Source organism: Mustela erminea, chromosome 11, assembly GCF_009829155.1.
Source record: "Mustela erminea isolate mMusErm1 chromosome 11, mMusErm1.Pri, whole genome shotgun sequence".
NCBI classification, from domain to species: domain Eukaryota; kingdom Metazoa; phylum Chordata; class Mammalia; order Carnivora; family Mustelidae; genus Mustela; species Mustela erminea.
The window spans coordinates 74,551,628-74,566,976 of NC_045624.1; the positions used below are offsets into that span (position 1 = coordinate 74,551,628).

The following is a 15,349-nucleotide window of genomic DNA, read 5'->3' on the forward strand; positions in this document are numbered from 1 at the left end:
TTACTGCCATTTTAGCGGTGCTTTAGGACGCGGTGATATGCAATTGTGTGCAAAATGTTAGTTTCAATCGGACAGGCTATAGGTTCTTGAAATTAATAAAATGTTCTTATACAGAAATATCTATTCTCTTTTTTTTTGTTTTCTTAAACAGGGTTAATGGTAAATAATGTTACCTTTTCTGCTAATTTCTGGCAATGTGATTTGTCAAGTATATGATTTTGGCACAATAAATGAGATCCTCAAGATTGTATTTTATAATATATGAGACCACTTAAATTAAGAAGCCCCAAATTTTTCTATTTTTTCTTAAGTTTTATACTTTTATTCTATAATTCTCTGGTTTATTTTTAACCAATCTTTGTATCTCAGTATTGACAGGATGAAATAATAATTTCTATTCTACTTCTTTTACACACAATACAGACAGCTAGAGTGGTTCTACTTTACAAAGGCATAAAGTATTTTTTAAAAAAGTTTTTGACAGGTACTTTGTTGCAGATCCTAGCCCTCAATTTTTCCTCTCTTGCTTACATTTTTAATATGACTGGTACTATTATGGAGTCTTTGAATAAATGAGGCCTTGTTGTACCTTAGTAACAATAATGAAGATGATGATGATGACAATGCTAGTAATAATAATAATTTCTAATACTTATCAAGGACTTATTTTCAAGTACTATTTTAAATGCCTTACATACATGTCTCATTACAATCTTACAAAGCATTGCTATGATCTGCACTATTGTACTGAAAAGAAAACAAAGGACTGGAGAAATGATACTACCCATTCCTAAAGTGAAAAAAATGTCAATCTGGGATTTTACTTCCAGTCTGACTGATTCCGAGTTCTCTGTTTTCCCATTACCATGCTATACCAACTCGGCAAAGCAACATAAAAGACGTCACAAATGGACAATAGATATCACAAAGGCATTTTTATATAATTTATCAAGTTTACATTGCAGGCTAATCAAGGACATTAAGGACAAGCAGCTCAATAAAGCAGACATTGTAGGCACAGGTGAATGCATATGTAGTGGCTGAGAGTCCCCAACCCTGGAAGTCACGTCACAAAGTGGCTCCCGAGTGTTATGTAGAACTTGTTATAGAGGTTACTCCTTTCTGCCTGTGGACGCTGCCGAGTAAGCATCGTTAAAGTCTCCCCTCCCACCGCCGTCATGTCTAAGTCAGAGTCTCTCAAAGAGCCTGAACAGCTGCGGAAGCTCTTCATCGGAGGTCTGAGCTTTGAAACAACCGATGAGAGTCTGAGGAGCCATTTTGAGCAATGGGGAACACTTACGGACTGTGTGGTAATGAGAGATCCGAACACCAAGCGCTCCAGAGGCTTTGGGTTTGTCACCTATGCCACTGTGGAGGAGGTGGATGCAGCCATGAATGCAAGGCCACACAAGGTGGATGGAAGAGTTGTGGAACCAAAGAGGGCTGTCTCAAGAGAAGATTCTCAAAGACCTGGTGCCCACTTAACTGTGAAAAAGATTTTTGTTGGTGGCATTAAAGAAGACACTGAAGAACATCATCTAAGACATTATTTTGAACAGTATGGGAAAATCGAAGTGATTGAGATCATGACTGACCGAGGCAGTGGCAAAAAGAGGGGTTTTGCTTTTGTAACATTTGATGACCATGATTCTGTAGACAAGATTGTCATTCAAAAATACCATACTGTGAATGGCCACAACTGTGAAGTAAGGAAAGTGCTCTCTAAGCAAGAGATGACTAGTGGTTCATCCAGCCAAAGAGGTCGAAGTGGTTCTGGAAACTTTGGTGGTGGTCGTGAAGGTGGTTTTGGTGGGAATGACAACTTTGGTCGCAGAGGAAACTTCAGTGGTCGAGGTGGCTTTGGTGGCAGTCGAGGTGGTGGTGGATATGGTGGCAGTGGGGATGGTTATAACGGATTTGGTAATGATGGAAGCAACTTTGGAGGTGGCGGAAGCTATAATGATTTTGGCAATTACAACAATCAATCCTCAAATTTTGGACCCATGAAAGGAGGCAGTTTTGGAGGCAGAAGCTCTGGCCCTTATGGTGGTGGAGGCCAATACTTCGCCAAACCACGAAACCAAGGTGGCTATGGTGGTTCCAGCAGCAGCAGCAGCTATGGCAGTGGCAGAAGGTTTTAATTAATGCCAGGAAACAAAGCTTAGCAGGAGAGGAGAGCCAGAGAAGTGACAGGGAAGCTACAGGTTACAACAGATTTGTGAACTCAGCCAAGCACAGTGGTGGCAGGGCCTAGCTGCTACAAAGAAGACATGTTTTAGACAATACTCATGTGTATGGGCAAAAAAACTCGAGGACTGTATTTGTGACTAATTGTATAACAGGTTATTTTAGTTTCTGTTCTTTGGAAAGTGTAAAGCATTCCAACAAAGGGTTTTAATGTAGATTTTTTTTTTTTTTTGCACCCATGCTGTTGATTGCTAAATGTAATAGTCTGATCATGACACTGAATAAATGTGTTTAAAAAAAAAAAAAGAATTTGTTATAAAAGATGTATGGGGCACCTGGGTGACTCAGTCGGGTAAGCGTCCACCTTTGACTCAAGTCATGATCAAGGATCAGGTCCTGGGATTAAGCCCAGCATTGCATCAGGATCCCTGCTCAATGGGGAGTCTGCTTCTCTCTCCCCCTCAGCCCGTCCCCCACACTCCTGCTCTCTCTCAAATAAAATCTTTTAAAAAAATATTAAAAAATTTTTTTAAAAAGATGTTTAACATCCACCATGATACTTCTTAGATCAAGGCAATATGCACTTAGTAACAGTTCACAGATAACTGAAAAATTAGGGATATAAAGAAAATAAGATATATACACTCTCTGCCTACAAGGGCATTACAGTCTAGCTGGAAATATAAAATTCATATGCAAATGTGAAGAATTTTGCAAGAAGACTTCTTAAAGAAAGACTTGAAAAGCATGCAGTATAGTGTTACTTCAGAAAAGAGCGCTCAGCGGGGAACAGCTGGAGCTGACGCGGCATGCAGGAGGCAGTTCTCAGGTAGGGATGGGTGGGTCATGCAGCTTTCCCATGGACAATAAGGAGTTACAAGGTTTGCTCATCATCAGATGAAAGGCAGAAATGAGAATTATATAGAGAGTTGCAGTGCGACTGCAGGAAATAGCACAGAGAATTCATTACCTAGGGAGGGGAGTGCGAGCAATACAATGGGAGAAGAGAGGCAAGGTGATATAGTGTCATGTCTCGCACAGGGGGCCATTCCATAAATACCAGTCAGAATGGAAGACACCTGGCAAATGGGGCAGAGGAATCTGGGCAGTAGCTTTTGGCTAAAGGGGAGATTTCTTAAGTTCTTTCTAAGAAGAATGACATAATGAATCCTTAGGAAGAAACATCAAAGTCATAAATAAGATGGAAAGAGGAAGAAGGGCAGGAGCCTCTCATGGCTGATAAGATTATCAGTTCGAAGGAAACCACAGAAATCTGGGCTTGAGGTTATAAATGCTTAGACACACGAGAGTGAAGAAATGCAAAGTGGGGGCCTACTTATCTATAAAGGAAGAATTATCAGGTGTCATGGCTGGTCTGGTGACCAGCTTAATAATTACATGTTGATTAGAATATATAATTTATGAAAACAACTTGAAAAATGAAACCCAAGACTGTCTGGAATAAAAGAAACCTTATTACATACAAAAACACATTTAATTTATTAATTTTATTCTACCCTGAATAGGAAAGAGAGTAAACTGTCATGACTACACAGAAAATCCAATAATTATTTACTCGTTTAATTAATCATTCAATTAAGCAAATAATCTATCCATTCAACAAATATACGTGGAGCACCTTCAACATGCCAGGCACCATACTAGGTATTGGAAACAGAAATAGTAGGATAATATCCTTCCCCAAGAGTCTCACAGATTGGCCAAAAGAATAACTCAGGTTGTTGGGGAATCACAAAGGGGTGGCCGTTTCCCATGTCACATCAGAAAATGGCAGGACTAAAAATGGGCAGGACTGCTGTGTAAGGGCAAGAAGTGTTGCATCTTTTAAGTGAAATTAGCTTTTGTCTTTTACTTGAAGAGTCTTTATTTTTTTCTCCTAAGGTCATTCTTGAAAGGGTCCCTCTTTCTTTATACTCAACATCCAAACCATTGGCAAATTTTATTAGGTCTACCTTCACAACATATCCCAAGTTTGATTGTTCTACATACAATCCACTGCTATGTACCGAACTAGTTCAGGTTCCAGCTCTCTCTCATTGGTCTTCGTGCCTCTGTCTTGGCCCCTAGCATCTCTTCCCACAACATTCACAGTGAGCCTTTTGAAGTTAAGTCAGATCATGTCACTCCATTGGTTAAACCTACATTCATTTAGAGTATAATACAAAGTTCCAACAGGGCCCCATAGAGCCCTACACAGATTGCATTTGTCTTCAACCTCCTCCCCATTCTCCAGCTCTACTTCCCATGTGTTATATGGCCTCTTTGCTGCTCTCCAGCAAACCAAGTGCACTCCCAGCCTCTAATGCTAACGATTCCCTCTGCACAAAATGCTCTTCCTTAGATAACTTCTTCTTGTACTTCTTTTTGTCTTTGCATAAATACCACTTAATGTAGCATCTTCCATAAATCTTTAGTGCTATTACTGTTTCATTCTTCTTGTTTATCACATATTTATTGTTCATCCCTCCCTGGTGAAATGAAAATGCCACAAGCAGAATAGTTGATATATTTTTGTTTGCTGCAGTATCCCTAAAATAACGTATAGCATGAAGAATACCCACAGACAGTATTTGTGGAATTAGTGAGTCAAATGTAACTGACATGCCTTAGGGCTTTTTCCTATTTTCAGACTACTTAAGTGGCCAAATAAATGAAGGATAAGTATTGAAGGGCTAACCCTCTTTTATAGTCAGTGAATCTTTAACCTGTAACCCCTATAAGGTTTAAGGAGTCCAGAGGTTACTATTTTTTTTTTAATTTTAACATTTAGATAGGATTTTACAGAGATTTTGGACTAAAAGGTTATACAAGTCATTTTAGGAAATTTTTAAAAATAGAAAAGTATGCTTTAAAAAAAAATCACCTAGAAACTCATTTCCCTGTGTTACCGATGACTGACATCTTCATGTGGGTCTCATATGGAATGGACAATTTTATGCTCTGATTTTCATTATCTGATATTTAGGTTTTTCATAGTATTAAGCAATTAAAGTTCTTTGAAACTATGATATGTGTGTTTACACACAAATTGCTCTCCAAAAAGGATGTATCAGTATACACCTCAATGAGCACGCTTGATGTCTATCTCTCCTTACCCAGCTGGAGAACTCAGAGGAAATGCAATAGCATGGGTGAGAACTCAAAAGCCAGGGGCATCTGGGTAACTCAGTCAGTTGAGGACCCAACTCTTGATTTTGGCGCAGGTCACGATCTCAGAGTACCAGGATGGAGCCCCACCTTGGAGTCCATGCTTAAAGTCTGCTTGAGATTCTTTCTCTCCCTCTGCCCCTCCCCACCTCTTCCTCTACAGTTAAGTAAATAAAATCTGGGAAAAAAATAAAAAACAAAGCCAGACTACCCAAGTTTCAATGCCAGCTTCACCATATGCTAGCTTTGTGACTTTGGGAAACCTGTATCACCTCTCACTGTCACAGTTTTCCTATCCATAAAGAGGAGATAACAATGATACCAAGCGCATAGGTTTATCATGAGAATTAAGTTGAATAAACATATGCAAAGAGATTAAAAGAGTTATCTAGCAAATACTTAGCATATATATATGTTAGCAGCAATGTGAAGAAAGAAAAATTCAATATTGTATATTAACATTTTAAATGTTAGGGAAAAGTGATAATATCCCATGTATCTTTGGTTACAAATACATTGACTAATTTTTGACTTCTTCATTTTCTTTCTTTTTGTAATTCATCTACTTGTCCTTTTCTCATAATTTATTCATTTGTAAGGGCTATTTACATATTGAGATTAAGTCTTCACATATTTACTGAAAATATTCCTCTAATGAGTTTTATCACTGGTTCATTAATATTGTGCATTATATTTGTAATGTATAGAAAATCTTTCATTTATATTGTCAAGCCTATCAGTTTATGCTTTAAATCTTTTTTTTAAGATTTTATTTATTTATTTGTGAGAGAGAGAGAGCACACAAGGAGGCAGAGTGGCAGGCAGAGGCAGAGAGAGAAGCAGGCTCCCCACTGAGCAAGAAGCCTGATGTGGGACTTGATCCCAGGACCCTGGGATCATGACCTGAGTTGAAGGCAGTGGCTAAACCAACTGAGCCACCCAGATGTCCCAATGCTTTAAATTTTTATTTATGCTTCTATAAATAAAGAAATATTTCATGACAAAATCTTATATTTAACTCTTTAATTTATCTGGAACTTAGTGTATGGTAGAATATGAGAATTTACCTTAAAGTTTCTATGGAGCAAATTTTCTCAATATGATTTATTAAAAAATTCATCTATATTCACTCTTTTATAATACTTCTTTCATATTAAGTTTATATGTATGATATATACACACACATACACACCTAAATACATACATCATCTCAAAATTAAATTCTATATCCTTGAGATTATTCTACATTTTATGTCAGTATTTATAGAATAAATAAATGAAGGTGAGTTGAGTGGCTAGTAAGGACAAAAATTGCATTGGCAGAGTTTTCTTTTGTCTGTCCAAGGAGGGCTAAATATTTCCTTCACAGGGAACTTTTCATAAAGGTACAAAGCAACGTGTGAAAACGTAAGACTCTTAATCTCACAAAACGAACTGAGGGTTGCTGGGAGGAGGGGGGTAGAGAGAGGGTGGTGGGGTTATGGACATTGGGGAGGGTATGTGCTACGGTGAGTGCCGTGAGGTGTGTAAACCTGGCGATTCACAGACCTGTACCCCTGGGACTAATAATACACTATATGTTTATTAAAAAATTAAACAATTTTTAAAAATCCATATGGGCAGGACTAAACTATGGGGTTTAGGGGTACACAGTTGAGTGATAAAACCATAAATAAATGCAAGGAAGTGGTTATTATAAATGTCACAATGGTGAGCCTTGGGAGGTAGAAAGGGACTGTGTTAGGATGAGGCATGTGGAAGGGTTATAGGGCTGGCTGGCAATTCTATTTCTTGATTTTGGTGGCAGTTATAAGGGTGTTCACTGTATAATAATTCACTAAGCCACATATTTGTTTGGTTTGGTTTCCTATGTCTGTGTTTAATTTTACAATAAAAATATTAAAAAAAAAAAAAAGCAATGTGTGAGAACCTCCTGCAACATTTGCTGTATGCAGATACCTGTGTAACGCGAATAGCTTCCTATACTCAATGTGACTGTGCATGAGCCTGTTACTAATAAGCCCACTCAAATAAGCTGGCTAATGTATAACACAATAAATAGAACAATTAGAAATGTCACAGTGTCAACCGAAGCATTTTTTGAAATTCTAATCTTTGTTTCTAACCATTTGGGCTTGTTTCCCTGCTGTTGTTTCTAAAGCTCACACTCTCATTAACACTGAAAAGAACAGAGGCTTTCAAGAGTTATGTAGAAGGCCTGCTGCTGTTCACTGGCCCTCATATTTTTAACGAGCTTGAGCATCTGAGACTAAATGAAGTTTAAGTGCAGTGTTTGACCTCATTTCAAAATGAGTATGCAGATCTCATTTCTAGTCCTTCAGTTATTAGAAACAGATAAACGAATGACTGAATGGATTAATCCATCCATCAATCAGTCAATTAAAAAGCCTTCCATTGCCTGCCTTCTGCTGTCAGACTAGATGATTGCGAGTAACTGTTTGAGGCCCCTCCACTTGGAAGGAGGTACAGCCTTCCTCAGGGTACACAGAAGGACAGATGCTAGGACGAAGGCTACAATGCTTTGGGATCACAATGGAGACCTCAGTGAGATAAACGATAAAGTTAAGAACACTGGCATCCAAATCACTTTATCCTTTTCGATTTATTTTTGGCCAGTCTTTCCTGGTCAGTGTGGCTATAGTAAGATAAGCCTGGCTCCTGCATGACTTTTTAAGTATAAAGGCCAACCTAACGCTAGTTTTTATTTTGTGGCAAAATGTCCTTAATGTTTTCAGTAGATTTAAGCATGTTGATAGGCCTTAATGTTCGGTTGGTTAGTTTCACTTGTTTATTTGCAAAGGTTTGTGACCAATTTGTCCAAAAGAAATGTTGTAACAATAAAGGACTTTACTTTGTTAAAATCTTCTTGGGCTATATTTTTTGTTTAATTCAACATAACATCATCTGATTAGGGAAAAACAGAGATTTGGTTTTAGAAAATAAGCATATACTGTATAAACCAATGCTAACATCTAACTTGCTAATCAGGAATACAGAGTCTCAATAGTCAACTTAGAGAAACACCTGTCATTCAAAACTCCCTACAAAATAAAGAAACTGCCATAGCATTGTACCACATTTAATCATCAGATGATGAAGTCTATAGACAACAGAGGGAGGTCTGTAATATTGCTGCATCATATTCAAAGGGTCCATAGCAAGTTATGATGGAAAACTGGGACATTAGCAAATGTGTCAAATGGCTAGGAGTAAAAGATCAAAGTCTTTCAAGGTTGTGGAGACTTCCAATCCTGTTTTCCTTCCAAGTACAATCATATAGCTACAATGTGAGAATATTGGGAAGGCTTGGAGTGAACTTCAGGTAAGGCTCTTACATATGAATCACGTCCACAGGCTATAATCAATCAAGTATTCCATTTTCCCAGGAGAAATGTATTTAAATTATTAATCATGCCCAACCTATGAAGGACTGGTCATCAGGAGAGCTTATACAGATACTAAATTATCTCTCACCAAGGAATATTCCAAATTTAAATACCTCACATCTGAGTATCTGTTATCTTTTGCATGTTCTGATTTGTCATCAAGGCTTTCTAGGATTCTGAATATGATTGATTGTTTTAGTGGTGCTAATCATCAGGGTAACAAAAATAAGGAATGTAAGAGAGCATCATTCACAGAATCTTTTTCACTTTACTATATTAGAAATCCAAGTGAGGAAAGAGAAAGAGGAAATCAGACCTTTCAAGAGAATCTTTTTAATTAACCTCATCAGTGCTGCTGTGGTTCAGAAATGTGGAATATACACAGTTTCTTTAACATGTTTTCCATATTAAATATTTAAAACAATGATGAAGAGACTTCTAGGACCAGCTATGACATGCAAAGAGGTTAAAAGTTATCACACTCATCCTTAACAAGATAAAGCTGGGCAAACTGAAAATCAATGACTTATTTTGGACCCATCAGAGAACTCATATCACAATAAACTAAAACCCCATCTTCTAAAGAGATATATATACCTAGAGACACATGCTAAATCTGCTTAATTTAAGCAGAAGCCTCTGGAGCCATATGTCAGTAAATCTGATGGCTCTCTAGAGGTTTAATCGTCTTAACTTGTTAACTAATACATATATTACTAACAACACATAGGGTTAGCTGTCAAAAAATTCACTACCAACTCAAGATCACACACAAGGATCCCCTGTCCTTCACTCATATTCCTTAGAGAGAGGTGCTTGGACTACAGAGATGGACTTGCTGGTGGAAGGAACACAGCTCTATTCCACTTTTCATGTTAATAGGCTAGGTCAGGATTGGGAAGGGAACATCCAATTTTCTATGTAACAGGAGAGCTCTTATCTCCTGACACAGGAGGTGGCTTTAAGGTACTCAAGATCTCATGGATGTCTGCACTGCTAACATTAGTCATAAGCCTTGCTTTCCTTCCTAAACACTACTGTTAAGCCAATCCGATGAAATGATGGGAAGGGGACTCATGGCCAATGAGATCAAGAATGACTCTCACCACAGGAACTTAAAAATGCATATCCATAACTTTCCTATCCCAATTAAAACAAATACACACACACACACACACACACACACACACACACAAACATACACAGTGCTCAGGATCCTCAGTTCCAACAATGATGCATTTCTTTAATGACCTCCCCAAAAGTTATTTCTTGATATTGGTCTCTCATAAAGAAAAACATTTTTTCAGAATGCCAAGAGGTTAGGGCACCAGGGTAGGTTAGTCGGTTAAGTGTCTGCCTCCAGCTCAGGTCATAATCCCAGGTTCCTGGCATTGAGCCCCGGGTAGGACACATTGCTCAGCAGGAAGTTGGCTTCTCCCTCTGCCGCTCCCCCCTGTTCATACTCTGGCTTTCTCACAAATAAATAAAAATCCTTAAAAAAAAAATACCAAGAGGTTATGAACTTTTCAGTCTTTGCATACTACAATATATAACAACCACAAACAATTTTGCTTTGTGACACACAGAGAAAATCATAATACATATACATAATACAGTATACACTAGACCAAATTGGAATAAATTTTGGAATAAGTAGAGGGAGCTTGGTCTAAGAAAATAATTATATGTTCTTTATATTATATAATTATAACAAAAATACATTATAAAGAATTAACAAAGAAGTTAAGCTTTGAATTAATATAAAACTTGCAAAGAAAATCTTAAATTCAAATTTAATGAGAAATGTGAGGTTGTTTTCATGTTAATAACTATTTTAATGCTTGGAATGCCTACATGCAATTCCTAATTAAATATTTTAATAACAATACCTTTAAATCCTTGGTAGTAAGGACTGGTGAGAAACTTTTTTGCATACATGATACAAACTGCAGAAGTATATTTATTGCTTTACTGTTTTGTTGCTGTATACTTCTTTTTTTCCATTAACATGATTTTGGATAATCCCAATTCTTATTTTACTTTAGAGTATGACCATTCTTCAACTTTAAGAGTTCTTCCTTTTGGGACTCAGCGCAAGATGGTGGGTAAGTAGGAGACCCTGTTTCAACCGGTCCCCTAAAGTGAGCTAATTATCTACCAGAATGTGCTGCACACCCATGAAATCAGCCTGAGATGTACAATTATACACTTCTGGATCTCTACGGGGGCAGAAGATGCCATTTGAGAGGTAAAGCAAGTCGGAATTGGACTGATATAGTAGGATAAACAGAAGGGAGAGGGAGCCACCAGAAATGACCCATTGGAAAGCACTACCCCAATACGAGAGCGCCCTGTGATTAGGGACCAGCATTAACTTGCAGTCTGGTTTAAAGCTCTCAAAAAGAGCAAAAGAGCTTAAGGGGTAACTGGTGGAATCGGGTAGTCACAGGCATGGGTTTAAGTGCACGGACCCAGGACAGCCACCGCCGGAGACCATCCATGCCAGAGAGAGTGCGGCAAAGTGTCCAGGACCTAGTCCCTGAGAGGCCAGCTTTCTGCTGCTTGCACCAGCGCGGGGCCAGGCGCCCTCCGCACATAAGGGAGTCTGATGTGTGGGCCAGCCGGCGCTCTCTAAAACCACAGCCTTTTGCACTCTGCACATGCACTGCACAACCTGGGACTGAACCATGCTTGCTCCCTGCCAGCGCCTGAGAGTGCTGTGTGTGCGCTCTAGCAGGTAGGCACTAGGACGGACTGAGAGTCTGAACACTCCCAGCTCTGGCTTGAAAATTTCAGCGCACTAGCTCTGGTCTACCGTAGTCCCAGCAAAGGCAGCCACCGGAGGCGGGCTCCCTGGAAAAATGTCGCTCCCGGTTTTAGTAGCACAGGGTACAGAGACAATTGGAGGAGCTTTGTGCGACCCCTGAGTTGGTGGCTGGGGGTGCACACTGCTTGTGGGAGTCTCAGCAGATTTTGCAGAGTCTGTGTGCTCTGGACCACCCAGAGAGAAGCAGACTGAGGCTTGTCTCTGAGATGGAGGTCTGGGCGCAGTTTGCTTCCCACTAAATCTCCAAAAAGTTGCAAAAAGCCACCAAAGAACAAAAACCTCCAGAGAACAAAAGCTTGAGAAACCAGTTTCCACAGAGCCCAGCCCCTTGATAGGGGGCAGGAGGACTCAATCCAAGCAAGATTGCCTGAAAACACTGCAGCAGGCTCCTCCCCCAGAAAGCCAGGCAAAAGAATGAGAAGACAACCACCCCAGGATTCCCATAAAAATGTAAAACCCCATTATCAGGGGAAAGCACTATATTAAGCTCCTAGTATTGGCCTAAAACCTGTATATTTCATAGATACAACTTTTATTTTTAATTCGTTCTCACTTTCTTGTTGTTTTTAATCATTTTTAACCTACTTACCATTACAACTAGAGGTTTAATACAACATATTCCATAATTACCTTTTAACTTGATTTTTTTCCATACATATGCCTGTATTTTTTCTTTTCTATTTTTTTAATATACATATAGATATAAGCTTCAAGGTAATCCTCTTTCCCTAATCAATACTACCCCTATATATACCAGTTTCAATCTCCCTTTATCTCCAGAAAGTTGAGTCCTTTAACAAAGATATCAAGATACACCCAGAAAGAATCAAAATAACCTGCCTCGCCCACACTAAGGATTTATAACCACCCTCCCATCTTTTTCTTCTGTCAGTGTTTCTGTGTATTTGTTTTTGTTCTTGTAGTATATAAATCTTATCCTTGGGGTTCATTTTGGCTGGGTTCTTTTTTTTTTTTTTTTTCTTGTCATTTACTTTTGTCAGTCTTTTTGTTTGTCCATTTTTGTTTGTACACCTTATAAATCTTACCTTTGAGGCCCATTATGGCTGGGTCTTCTCTTTCTTTCCTATCCCTTTCTCTCTCTCTCTTTTTTTTCTTTTTTCATTCTTTTTGCTGGTGACTTCTGATTGCTTAGAAGCATTCCAAGGTGCACCTTGCCCGGATCACGGCTGATATATTCAGCTACACATCCCCTCAACCACCTCTCATCAAAATGACTAGGAGGAGGAACACTCAACAGAGGAAAAATTCAGAGACTGTGCCCTCTCCATCAGAGCTATGGATATGGACATAAACAGTATGTTGGAAAGAGAATTCAGCATAACAATTTTCCAGGCAATGCCTAGATTGGAGAAAACCATTAGTGACGACATGGGATCAATTAGGGCAAAAGTGAAAGCCGCCCAGGGAAGAATCTAAAAATGCTATCAATGAGATCCAATTTAATCTAAATACTCTAACAGCTAGGGTAACTGAGGCAGAAGATAGAATTAGTGATCTAGAGGACAAACTGATAGAGAAAAAGAATCAGAAGGAGGCCTGGAACAAATAGCTTAGAAGCCATTAGGAAATTAGGGAAATAAATGGATGAAATGTTCCAAAGTCAGAATTATTAGCATCCCTGAGGGGGAGGAGGAAGAAAGAAGACTAGAAGATATAGCTGAACAAATTCTCCATGAAAATTTTCCCAATCCGGGGAATAGATCCAAGGTTTGTGTCCTAGAGGTAGAAAGAACACCTCCCCCAAATCAACGAATCTAGAAAGACCTTAAGGCAGTTGATTGTAAGACTAAAGAATCATAATTTTAGACAAAAGCTTTTGAGAGCAGCTGGGGGAAGAGATTCCTGACGTACAGAGGAAGGTCCATCAGAATAATGTCAGACCTGTCCACAGAAAGCTGGCAAGCCAGAAAGGGCTGACAAGACATTTTCAGGGCACTAAATGAGAAGAAAATACAGCCAAGAATACTTCATCCAGCAAGGTTGACTTTCCAAATGGGTGGAGAGATAAAGAGCTTCTAAGACCGGCAAGGTTTAAAAAAGTATGTTACCACCAAGCTGGCACTAAAAGAAATACTAAGGGTTGGGGCAGTTATAGAACCCCAAAGTGTCATTGAACAGAAATTTACAGAAACAATCTATAGAAACAAGGACTTCACAGGAAACATGATGTCAATAAAAACGTTTCTTTCAATAATCACTCTCAATGTGAATGGCCTAAATGCTCCCATAAAATGGCACAGGGTTGCAGATTGGATAAAACCACAGGACCCATATACACAAGACACATTTGAACCTAGGGATACATCCAGACTGAAAGTGAAGGGATGGAGAAGCATCTTTCATGCCAATGGGACTCAAAAGAAAGCTAGGGTAGTGATTCTCATATCAGATAAACTGGACTTTATTTTTTTAAGATTTCATTTATTTCTTTGACAGAGAAAGAGAGAGGACACAAGTAGGCAGAGAGGCAGGCAGAGAAAGAGGGGGAAGCAGGCTCCCTGCTGAGCAGAGAGCCTGATATGGGGCTCAATCCCAGGACCCTGTGATCATGACCTGAAATGAAGGCAGAGGCTTTAACCCACTGAGCCTCCCATAAATTAGACTTTAATCTAAAGAGTGTAGTCAGAGATAAAGAAGGACACTACAGGGAATAATCTTAGTCTTTTGGTATCAGTTGAGCCATCATTTGTGACCTAGTATGTGGTCTATTCTGGAGAAGGTTCCATGTGCACTTGAGAAGAATGAGTATTCTGTTGTTTTAGGGTGGAATGTTCTGTATATATCTATGAGGTCCATCTGGTCCAAAGTGTTATTCAATGCTCTTGTTTCTTTATTGATTTTCTGCTTGGGTGATCTGTCTATTACTGAGAGGAGTGTGTTAAGATCTCCTGCTATTAATGTATTCATATCAATATGACTCTTTATCTTGATTAATAGTTTTCTTATGTAATTGGCTCCTCCAATATTGGGTGCATAGATATTTACAACTGTTAGATCATCTTGGTGGATAGTCCCTTTAAGAATTATGTAGTGTCCTTCTGTATCTCTGACTACAGTCTTTAGTTTAAAATCTAATTTATCTGATATGAGATTTGCTACCCTGGCCTTCTTTTGAGGCCCATTGGCATGAAAGATGCTTCTCCATCCCTTCACTTTGTCTGAGTGTATCCTTATGTTCAAAATGGGTCTCTTTTAGACAACATAGCATGGGTCCTGTCGTTTTATCCAATCTGCAACCCTGTGTCGTTTTATGGGCGCATTTAGGCCATTCACATTGAGAGTGATTATTGATAAACTTGAAATGGATAACAGACCTCAACGTGAGGCAGGAATCCATCAGAATCCTAGAGGAGAACATAGGCAATAACCTCTTCGATATCAGCCACAGCAACTTCTTTCAAGATATGTCCCCAAAGGCAAAGGAAACAAGAGCAAAAATGAACTTTTGGGACTTCATCAAGATCAAAAGCTTCTGCACAGCAAAGGAAACAGTCAACAAAACAAAGAGGCAACCCACAGAATGCGAGAAGATACCTGCAAATGATAGTACAGATGAAGAGCTGGTATCTAAGATCTGTAAAGAACTCCTCAAACTCAACACACACAAAACACATAATCACGTCAAAAATGGGCAGAAGACATGAACAGACACTTCTCCAATGAAGACATACAAATGGCCATCAGACACATGAAAAAATGTTCACCATCATTAGCCATCAGGGAGATTCAAATCAAAACC

The 15,349-nt window shown here is 38.9% G+C and overlaps 1 protein-coding gene across 1 annotated transcript; it reads left to right on the top strand.

Moving 5' to 3' along the window:
- The first annotated feature begins 1,132 nt into the window (after positions 1-1,132).
- LOC116568884 (heterogeneous nuclear ribonucleoprotein A1-like) lies at positions 1,133-2,155 on the top strand. Its single transcript, XM_032304635.1, has one exon. The coding sequence runs from the start codon at positions 1,179-1,181 to the stop codon at positions 2,139-2,141; it is 963 nt and encodes a 320-aa protein (XP_032160526.1). The 5' UTR covers positions 1,133-1,178; the 3' UTR covers positions 2,142-2,155.
- The last annotated feature ends 13,194 nt before the right edge of the window (positions 2,156-15,349 follow it).